The sequence below is a fragment of the Cornus florida genome, unplaced genomic scaffold, assembly GCF_030987335.1.
Source record: "Cornus florida cultivar Cherokee Brave unplaced genomic scaffold, ASM3098733v1 CherokeeBrave_3.0.0_Hap2_Chr04, whole genome shotgun sequence".
Taxonomy (NCBI): domain Eukaryota; kingdom Viridiplantae; phylum Streptophyta; class Magnoliopsida; order Cornales; family Cornaceae; genus Cornus; species Cornus florida.
The window spans coordinates 87,911,766-87,923,424 of NW_026775574.1; the positions used below are offsets into that span (position 1 = coordinate 87,911,766).

Here is an 11,659-nt window from a genome sequence, read left to right on the forward strand (position 1 = left end):
GATCAAAACGACGGCCACGATGAGCTCTACAATTTTGCCCAAAGCGGTACTATTAAAATCTCAAAGATGGAAAAGAAATCTAGCTTTAAATTTCTTGATTTTTAGAGAGAGAAAATCACTTGTAGAGAGAGAGAGAGAGAGTTTTTGGACGAGAAAGAGAGAAATATAAGGCCATTGATGGCCTCTTGGCCATTAAAAGAGGACTTGAGGGTGGGCCCCACCAAAATAACTATTCCACCAATTCATTTATATATATATTTATATATATATAATTTAATTTCTAACCACACAACTTTGAAGTTATAATAATGCAATTATGCACAAAACAATTATGCATAAGATGCAATGAACCTTAGACATAAACCCCGTACACAACAATTCCAGTAACAGGTCCAACCTAGGACCTTTCAGCCCGAAAAATAGCAAACTGCCGAAATGGCAATCGGTGCATTTCTACGAGTCCTGAACTTAAGGAAATGTCCTAACCAACTCTCAGACACTCCCGGCATACCCCACGGTGTTCGGTACATAAATGGGAAAAGACAAAAATGCCTTTTATAAAAACAGAAAATTCCAGAAAAAAGAGTGAAAATTGAAAACATTACAATCTAGTGTCACAGGCCCGACCCATCACTCTCATGTAAAATGGCGGTATCACCTGCAGGTGTAGAAATACCATGAGGTCTATCGCATACTCGCGTCACCATCCCAGATAATGTAACTAATGGGTTAGACACGAATGAATGTGTAGCACTCATAACAAATAAAATACGACCATGTGTACCATGAATAGGAAACATACCCTCAATAGCCTGAGGTGCCTGAACATCCTGTGGCACGGTGTTATACACCCTGCCATAATGCAACTGTTGTGGTGTCTATCCCTGCAGTTGCGGCAGTGTTGGTAAAGCCGGATATGTCTTTCCCTGAATCTATGGAATTTGTAGAGCCGGTAAAGTTAATGGTGTCCTCTGTCCTTGCTGCATATGATGTCCCTGTCCCTGTCATACTTTAGGACACTACCTGGAAGTGTGACCAAACTTTCCACATGTATAGTAACTACCCTAAAAAGTGTCAAATTCCTCCTCTGTTGGTTAGCCTGTGGCTGACCCTGTCCTTCCGGTGGTCCCCCATTCTGCTGCCTGTGAATAGGTGCCCCATCTCTATGAACATCTGAACCACCTTTGTGTTTCTTCCAAGACTGTTGTCCCTGGAATCTGCCCTTATCATTATGTCGGTGTCCATTGCCATTCACTTTCTCAGCTGGCTGATTAGCAGAGTCTCTGTCACCCCGCTTTTCACCCTTAGCCTGTCTAAAATCCACAGTCAACTGATACTATTATAGAGCAGTATCTACCACCTGAGCATAAGTAGTGTAGGCTAGACTACTTGTAATAGATCGTTTAATAGACCACATAAGTCCCTTAACGAAGCTATTAAATTTCTTCTCTTCTGTATCCACCTCCTCTGGAGCAAAAAGTGATAAGCGCGTGAACTACTACTCATACTTTGCCACTGTCATGTTCCTTTGCTCTAGATTAAGGAACTCTGTCTTCATAACTGTCCTGACTACATATGGAAAGTTCTTCTCATCGAGCGAGCACTGAACTGATCATAGGTCAATAAAGTCTTCTCCTCTGCGGTGGTAACTGACTCACACCACTGGAGTGCATCTCTGACAAGCTTGAATATAGCAAGCATCTGCTTCTAAACCTCTATGCATTTAACCATGTGAAGATGTCGCTCGATGTCCTTTTTCCACTGGTGAGCTACGTTCGCATCGGTGGAGCCTAAAAATTCAGGTAGGCTCCCCTTTGTGAAAGAACTCCTACCCTTCTCCCAAGGATTAGCCTGAACCACTAGTGCTGGTATAGATGCCAACTGAACTTGTGGCTGATTCCGAAGTGCAGCTATAACACCTGCTTCTATAGCCCGAGCAATGAGGTCATTTAGATGAAAGGATAATTCGAATCCCTGCCTCGATTGTAGCCCTGATCCTGAGACTCCTGAGTCTACTGTACTTCCTCCTGTTCTACATGCAACTAACCATCATCATCCTGAAACCCACGCAATTGCTGTTCTTCTTTCATTTGCTGACACCGCAAGAAATCCTGCTGCCTGTGTGCCGCTCGCTGCCTATTTCTCTGATTGTCCTGTCTTCTTCTAGCATTAACCATTCTGTTAACATAGAAAGACAGACATCAATACGATTTAAAATGGACCGTAAAGGAATACAATGAATCCTAAACTTAAGCTCTAAACAAAAGAATACGCTATGCGGAAGTCTTATACGAAAGAATCCTAGAGACACTTGAACCTGAAGTGCTCTGATATCAACTGAGATACCCCTCAATTCTAGAGCCACGGGTGATCAAGTCCGAGCACAGATCTGAGGGATACCAAACAATTAAATATATAAACAAGTATAAAATACAAAAGAAATAAATAATAAATAATAATTAAGCTGAAGGAAACTAAATTTTAAATCCTCAACTAATATTTAAATAATCTTCCAAACAGAAAAACTAATCAAACAATCCAAAACCATCTGATATCATTACAACTCGGGAATATATCCATTGGACCCCTAATAATATCCAAATTGAAAAACTTAAATGAAATAAATTCAATAACTAAAACATGAGGAAAAGTCCTATATAGAGACGGAAGAGTGAATAACTATCTCTGCTCAGTACGAACAGACTCTATCCCTTGAGCTGACGAACACCTGAAAAATAAAAGTGGGTCAGGCCCACAAACAAGTTCTACCATACTAGAATCCAAGCAGAGATCCGATATACTTACACATCCTAGTCAACTCAATAATGACTATATAGTCCGTATAAATATATATACACACTAAAGGAACCTAATTATACTATAGGGTTGTCTCAACCTGAATAGTAGGTAACATGCAAAAACGCACATATAGTAGGCATAAGTACCTAAACCTACCAGGGTACACAACTACACTATATCTAGCAACACATCCTTGGTGATATACGCACCCTAACCATGATCCTAAGACTTAAGCTCATATCATAACACCATAATCATATATATAAAGTCTGTATAAATATAAGATAAAATTGTCATCCATCTAATATAGTGGCCTAACAACAAATAAGGGGGACTTAACTCTATGGTTAATCCATTCCCTTATATATCCAAGTAAGTAGGACTTAACTTTTATTAGTTAATCCGGCCCTAAGATGCCACTATCCCATACTGGTGCATCACATCCATACAGTTCAATAATTGATAATATAAATAAAATAAAACATCAATTAAATCTAAAAATAAGCATAATAATTTTTAAATAATTTACTAAGCTCATTACACTGCTGCAACATGATTAAAATTATTTAATCATACATAAAATAATTGCTAGAACAATAGTAAGCAATTAAATCATTTATACTCAATAATTAATATGCAAATTTACTTTTAAAATTCATATTGTTCAAGTTCTTAGCATATTAGGGTTTATTATGTATTCTGAAATTTTACCATAACAAAATTAATCATTTAAAAGCTCCCATGATCCTCCAAAACAACCCTAGAATCCCAAAACACCAAAATAGAACCTAAAATTTCGTTAGATAACAACTAGTAGGGAGCCGCCTCCCTCAGAGAGGGAGGCGGCTCCCACATGCATGGAGCCACCTCCCACCTAAGGGAGCCGCCTCCCTCCAAGAGGGAGCCGCTTCTCTCCCTGTTCTACTTCGTCTTCTCCATCTCCGGTGACTGTTAAACATTCTGTTCGCCTTCGTTAGGGCCCCTAAGGGTCTGAACTAAATCACAGACTATCCCAAATAATTTAATAAAGATCATATGCATCACAAACATGAATCAAAACAAGTTTATGAGCAAGAAATTCAAGATTTAATCAAGAACACTTATCAACAATAAATTCAGTTTTAATTAAATTCAAGCATGCATGTAATCAATTTAGTTTCTGATTAATCCTAGAATTAACTTAGGCATGCATAAGATACAAATCTAAGGGAGAGAGTAGGAGAAAAACTTGCTTCTAAGGTTTCGAATTGAAACCTTTAACCGTCTTTTTCTTAAGTTTTTTTGGCGATTCTTGGCCTGCTGTCAAAACTCTCTGTTGCTCCTGGTTCAACCCACGAGCAAGCTTCAATAACTCCTCCTTGGTTCAGCCCTTGTTCTTAGCTGAAACCCTAATTCTCCTTCCCTCAGTTTCTCTCTAAACTCTCTGTATTTTTTTGCCTCCACTGTTATGTGAATAGGGCTCTAAACCCTTGGCAGACTCTACACAAGTATATATAGACTATTATAATTTAACCTAATTCTAATTACCTAAGGATAATAAAAAGAAAATAAAAGAAAAATAAAAATAAAAGAATAAATACATATAAGTCTATACGTGATAAAAACATATATATATACAATTAACGTATAACTATATATATATATATACAACTAACTATAATTATTAATATTAATCATTTAAAATATTAATAAATATAATATCCATAAATATACATATATACCTATATATATATTATACTACACCCCATGGGTAATTATCCATACCCAAAAATAATCCTACCCAAGTAGTCCATGCGACCCGTTGGGTGGTCCATTACTACCATCTAAGTCCATCCTTAAAAATAAAAATTAAAATAAAATAAAACAAACATTTAAATTATTTAGTTCCTAACAATTAATTACAACTAAACACCTAACATATATGCAAACAAATATTAATCATTTATCATAAAAAATAAATAAACAACTTATTTCAAATAACCACATAAACAAGTAATTCAAATAAGCAATTAAACAAATAGTCAAGAAATTAAATAAATAATATAAAAATGTAAATAAAATAATTAAATGAATACAGAGACTATCCTTTTAAAATTAGGAGTATTACAGCAATTGCCCCACTGACTTGTACATAGATCCATCCTTGGTTACTTGTAATAAATATAAAATGGATAGTATCATTTCTTTTTCTTTTCTCTTTTTTACGTTATCCAAATAAAAATATTATTATTATTATTTTCTTTCATAATTTATCCACATATGAATAGATATTATTACAATCATTTATTTTTTTTCTTAATAATTTATACGAAAACTATAATGATTTATACCATACACAATATAGCATTTCCCTCCATCACCTTTCCTTCTTTTTTTTTTTTTTTTTTTTTCATTTCTATTCAACCTGGCCTCAGAATTGAGTGAAATAATGATTTGATTTAACAAGGATAATTTGGTCTTTTGAAATAAGAACTTGAGGACATTTTGGACCTAAATAATAGTTCTCAATAAAAATATAATTATTTTACTTAATTCAAGTAAAATAAAAAATAATTTTTTAAATAAACTACTTTATTATTTAGGACTCTTAATTTAACCCAAAATTAGTTTTCCTATTTTTATTTTTGTGTGATTATCTAATATCTGTATTGGAATAAATGTGTGGTTGCGACGAAAAAAGGTGGGGCACTCTTCTGTAACTGAATTGTCGTGGACCACACTTTTATATCATACCAGTCCACTTGTTTGGATACTTATTAAATTCGTAAATAAATAAACATATGGAAAAGTGACTGGTATTGCTTGCCTAAAGAGAAAAAAATAATAAATAAATAAATTCACCAATTATCATTTGCGTGGAGAAAAAAATATAGAGAACAAGGACAATAAAAAATAAAATAAAATAAAATAGATATATTCTCGACTCCTTCCGTTTCTCACTTTGCTTGCATCCCCTATCAAAATTGACTAAACTTGCGTGATATTTTTACTTCAAAATAAAATATTAGGTGGCCGTAGGCCATTAACATTTAATAATAATTTTTTATTTTTTTTACATAGTAAAAAAGATTAAAAGTTAAATTAATAGATGCAAAGAATTGAAGTTTGACACTTCAAAATCAATCGAATGCACTAACTCATTGAGTTATTGAGACATCTGCATGATGATTTTTCATTAAAAATAAGTAAATTATCATCTTGTTGGAATAATTGAAAATTTCTTTGAATAAAATTGTAAGGTCAATACTTAAACATCAACAATAATTCAATTTGGTGTAGACTTAAATGTCACCACAAATTTTATAAAAATACATACTAAAGAAAGACTTTTAAAAAGATTATACTATAACCATAACATAGCCAATTCCTTCAGCCAAATGTGTGAATATCAATTAAAAAAATAACAATAACCATATCAAAAGCTTTAATTTATTTTAACCTTTTCTTTTATATATATATATATATATATATATATATTAATTGCAGAATCATTTAAAGGACCCTTACCATTCTCTTTTCCTATTATTCTATTTTGATATTGAGGGGGGAGTTCACCCTTTCATAATACTAATCTTTAGCATACATGTGAGAACTTCAAGTCAAAAGTCAGATTAGTTTCGAAAAATCCATAAATATTAATTCAACAGGAAGAAAATCGAACCAAGATATGACGTTCTCATAAGCCAATTATTCTACTTCCTCAAAGTCACTCTAAAAAAAAAAAAATTGTTATTTTATTACTACCCTTTTCTATTATATTCTTAAATATTTTCATGCCATTTGATGACATGAGAAAATTTGAATAGCTTATTGTTTCAGGAAATAGAAGACCTTTGAAACTATATTAAGTTGTTTTATTGTAACATGAATATCATGATTTTGAAATAAAGAAATATTATTTTTATATACGAAAAAAAAAGAAACTGCATATCTAATATTTTCCAAATCTCGAAATGAGAAGAATCTTATACACTGAATTTGCTCTTTACAAAAATTACTAGTGTATGAAATAATATAGCCTCTAACAAAATATAACTTGCATCACCTAAGTTAAATTTATTCAAAACTCATTTGGAAAAAGAAAAATACTAGAGTAAAGATTAAAATAACATCCAATTCCATGCAACAAAATTGAGAAAATGCGATTTTTATGACATTTGCCACCAGGTATATTTCTTGTTATAATGTCCACATCATAAATTATAATATTAGCTGAAAATGTCTTTTTTGTTTGATTAATTCATTTTGACATGCTATTATATATTATAATTTAACAAAATCCAAAATAACCAGCAGACAGATTTTGTTGTCATTAATTTGATACATTCATATCCCACGTCAACGCATCAAATGACCACAAAACTCCAATTTTTAGCTGTTTGGTTGGGCTAAAACTCAATTTTCTAATTTACTTAGTTCGGAAGCTACTAAAATCAACCAAGTTGTTGCCAATTTTTTTTTATAAAAATAAAATAAATAAATAAATAATTGTAGAAACCATCATACCAGTGAAAAGCGGATGTGGGTCTCACTGACGCCTTACTCGTCTTGTTATTTACGTGGGGAGGTTAGTTTCACTTCGAAAAAGACGTGAATAACCTGATGAGAATTGAAATGTCATCACCCAGCAAACATTTCACAATAAGATATGTGGACGGCTGAGATTCCTTTTAGGCATCTCAACAATTAAAGCAATACAAACCTTAGGGAATGTTTGGAATGACTTGTTATTTAACCATGTGTGATATACATTTGTTATTCATTGCACAATCCTGTAACCATGGTTCACAGTCGTGGTATAATGGATTTGAGTGAATATCAGTATAAATTGGTCGAACCAGCCGATTCATAAAGATGTGTAATAAAATTAGACACTTAAAAAAATGTTACGAATGGAACGATGTGACTAACCATGCCTCCATCTTTGACTCATATTTTGAAGTTGATTGCTACCAATTTGCCAACTCTTTTTGACACAAGTTCCTGTTGGTAAAATATATGCTTAATGTGACTTTTAAGATATAACAACCTTTATACTAATATGTCATGAGATAATTAACAATATGCTAATAAATCATTAATTAAATATGCAACTCTATATTTAATTAAATATACAAAATAAAGCAATAAAATAATAATAATATGCAAGGAATGAACCTGGACCGAGGCTAGTATTGGATACTATGTCCTTAAGACAGATTCGCCCCGCTATGGTGCTAACGGACTCAGTGGCGTCTATCTCCCAGGATACAACGGTCTACATCCACCAGTAGCAGCACTACAAACTCGTGGATACGGCGAACCTCTCCGTGTAATACTCTCTCTGACTCAAAAATGCATCTATATACTATATAAATGCTGAATTGGGTGTAATCCGAACCAGATGGTTCGGACCAATCTTAATATAGCTCGATGAAATTGGATTAGGATCGAAGTGGCTCGAACCACTTAACCTAAGGTTTGAACCCACTTGGGTTGGGTTCTAGTCTAGAGAGGGAGATAGAAGAAAATGAAAATGAATAATTTGCAAATGATCCAAAGGGGGGTATTTATAGAAACAGAAATGCCTTTTCTGATTGGGTGCGTCTCTTGATCATTGGACACAACCATTACAATAGGTTACAATGGTTCACATGGTGTCTATTCACCACTAGACACATCCATTCCAATAGGTTGCAATGGTTCACATGGTGTCTGTTCACCAATAGACACATCCATTCCAATAGGTTGCAATGTGTCTTTTCGAATGGGTGCAACCATGGGTCATGATGGTTCGAAAAAAGGTGTAACCTTTTGAAAAAACTAAAAAGTGGTTTTTTAATTTAAAAGGTGTAACCCTTTAGAAAAACTAAAATATGGTTTTTTTAATTTAAAAGGTGTAACCTTTTAGAAAAACTAAAAAGTAGTTTTTTTAATTCAAAAAACCAACCACCCAAAAAAACCTACTCATTTGTAAAACCCATTTAAATAAGCCCAGCCCAAAATTAGGCCCAATCTAAAATTCCAAAAAAGAATAATCTGGACTTTACAATTAGGCCCAAACCCAAGCCCAAATCCTAAACTCAGCTTATTTAAATTTCAATTTGTTTCAACATTTTTTCCATGTGGGACAAACACTTCCCACATTTTGCATACCTATTTAGGCTTATCAAAACACTACACTTTGGAGCTAATTTCTCATTCATCCAGAAACGGATTTCAGAAAGTAAATATACCACGTTCATCTCCTTGCGGAGAGAAACGTGCTTGTCTAGAGATTCGTAAAAAATTAGTAGCGGAATCTATTTCAAATCTCATCCAAAGTTTATGTTTTTAATGCCCCGTTTCCAACAGTTTCATTACATAATTTAATATTTTGCCAAATATAATCCAGGCAACTAAACGTTCATTGAAGTGTTTTTTTATTTTCCATAACAATGATGTTGAGTAGATAACAAAAAGCTATACATTGAAATTGAGATCATCACCACCCACAAAAGTCCTAAATTCAATATATATTATATATATCCTAATGTCCCTAGCACGACTCTTTAAAAAATTACCTTTTGTCTGGTTCAATAATAAAGCTTATCATAACAAAGTATGATTAATCTCTGAATTTGAAACAAGCTAGAGCTTAGATATATATATGTGTGTGTGTGTTATTGCCATAATTCCCAAGAACATTGTCTTAGTCTTAGAAAGAAAGAACTGATCTTTCCATGGCTGACCACCACTACCATCATAAAAATCATGACCAAAATGGTCTAAAACAAACCGAAGTTGTTGTAGTAATGGTCCCTCTTCCAGCACAGGGCCATCTCAACCAGCTCCTCCAACTCTCCCGACTCATCTCCTCCTATGACATACCAGTCCACTATGTCTGCACCTCCACCCACATCCGCCAAGCCAAGCTTCGCGTCCATGGTTGGAACCCTCTCGACATCCCCAACATCCATTTCCATGAGTTGTCAACCCCTGCTTTTATATCTCCTCCTCCCAACCCCGATGCCTCCATTCAATTTCCCTCCCATCTCCAACCATTATTTGAAGCCTTAACACAGCTTCGCCAACCCACTGCCGCCATTTTTCGCGCACTCTCATCCACTGCAAAACGAGTTATCATTATTCATGACTCCATGATGTCTTCTGTTGTTCAGGATGTCACTTGTATCCCAAACGCTGAGTCCTACATGTTCCATAGTGTTTCGGCTTTCGCTACTTTCTTCTACTTGTGGGAAATATTGGGAAAACCCTTCCCACTTGATGCCAAAATAGTCGAAGACCTTCCTTCCTTGGAAGGATGTTTCACTCCAGAGTTCATAGAACTTATTGACACGCAAACTAATTACTTAAACTTTAGTTCTGGTTATCTATTCAACACGTGTAAGGCAATAGAAGGTGTTTTTCTTGATTTTCTTGCAAGAGAAGAGATTACAGCCAAAAGCGTAAAGCAATGGGCTATTGGACCATTCAATCCGGTGGAAGTATCTGATGAAACTCAACGCCACAAATGCTTGGAATGGCTGGACAAACAGGCCCCAAACTCAGTGATATTTGTGTCCTTTGGGACGTCAACTTCATTGAGAGATGAACAAATCAAAGAGCTCGCGCTTGGACTGGAACGAAGTGAGCAGAAGTTCATTTGGGTATTGAGAGATGCAGATAAAGGAGATGTGTTTGTGGGAGAAACAAGAAGAGCACAACTGCCAAAAGGGTTTGAAGAAAGAGTGGAAGGAAAGGGAATGGTGGTGAGAGATTGGGCACCTCAATTGCAAATTCTCGGACACAAATCAACAGGAGGATTCATGAGTCACTGTGGTTGGAATTCATGCATGGAGAGCATTAGTATGGGAGTGCCAATTGCGGCATGGCCTGTGCATTCAGACCAGCCGAGGAACACTATGCTCATAACAAAGTTGCTCAAGGTTGGCCTAGTGGTCAAGGATTGGGCACGTCGTGATGAGTTGGTAAGCTCATCAATGGTTGAAACAGCTGTGAAAAGTTTGATGGTGTCAAAGGAAGGAGATGACTTGAGGAAGAGAGTGGTGGAAATGAGTGGCGCTGTCAAGCGGTCGGTGCAGGAAGGCGGTGTGTCACGCATGGAGTTGGATTCTTTTGTTGCGCATATCACCAGATGATAGATAGGTTTGTTAATATGTGTAGAAATTTTGGATTGCACCTAAAACTTAGTTGATGTTGGTGTAGTCCACAGTTCAAGTGTTAATAAAGTCATCCAAGATTTTCTTTTCTGTTCGTGTTCCATCATGTAAATTCACAATACAAACACAATATTTTTAATATATTAAAACATAATATCGAAAGGAAAAGGGGAAGGGGGGGAACAAAGGCTATTAAAAAGGGACAATGCTTGTGTCCAATTCTGGTGACGTGGCCCAATCAATTTAAGACAAGTGGTCAAAAGCAAACTTAGAATTAAGTTAGGTATTGACCAACTATTCGGGTTTGACCCGTTCCTCGTTCATTGATCTCTTCGTCTTCAAGAAATTTCGGCAACTCGAATCGACTACGATAACAATAACCACATCAACAAGCACAACTTCCTCATCCCTTTCATCTGCAGCTGCCGGATCCTAGAGGGGATCCCACCGTCCTCGCCTCCACTTGCTCCGGCAGCACCCTCCCCTTCCTTCTCTCTATCTCTCCAACGTAACTCCAAGTACAGAAGGAGAGGACATCCGATGCTCTTTTCCGGCCGGCCTTGACCCAGCACTGGTATGGTCTGGCCCTTCTGGCCCATATGGGCTGCAGCTACACAACAGTCGTTTCTCCTACAAACACCGACGACTGCCCAATACCTGTCCAGTCTCACCGGTTACACCCATCGGCCATAGCCACCATTACCAAGCGACAACCCGTC

The 11,659-nt window shown here is 35.6% G+C and overlaps 1 protein-coding gene across 1 annotated transcript; it reads left to right on the forward strand.

The window, feature by feature from the left end:
* Positions 1 to 9,462: 9,462 nt before the first annotated feature.
* LOC132303814 (zeatin O-glucosyltransferase-like) lies at positions 9,463 to 11,060 on the forward strand. Its single transcript, XM_059801245.1, has one exon. The coding sequence runs from the start codon at positions 9,501 to 9,503 to the stop codon at positions 10,917 to 10,919; it is 1,419 nt and encodes a 472-aa protein (XP_059657228.1). The 5' UTR covers positions 9,463 to 9,500; the 3' UTR covers positions 10,920 to 11,060.
* The last annotated feature ends 599 nt before the right edge of the window (positions 11,061 to 11,659 follow it).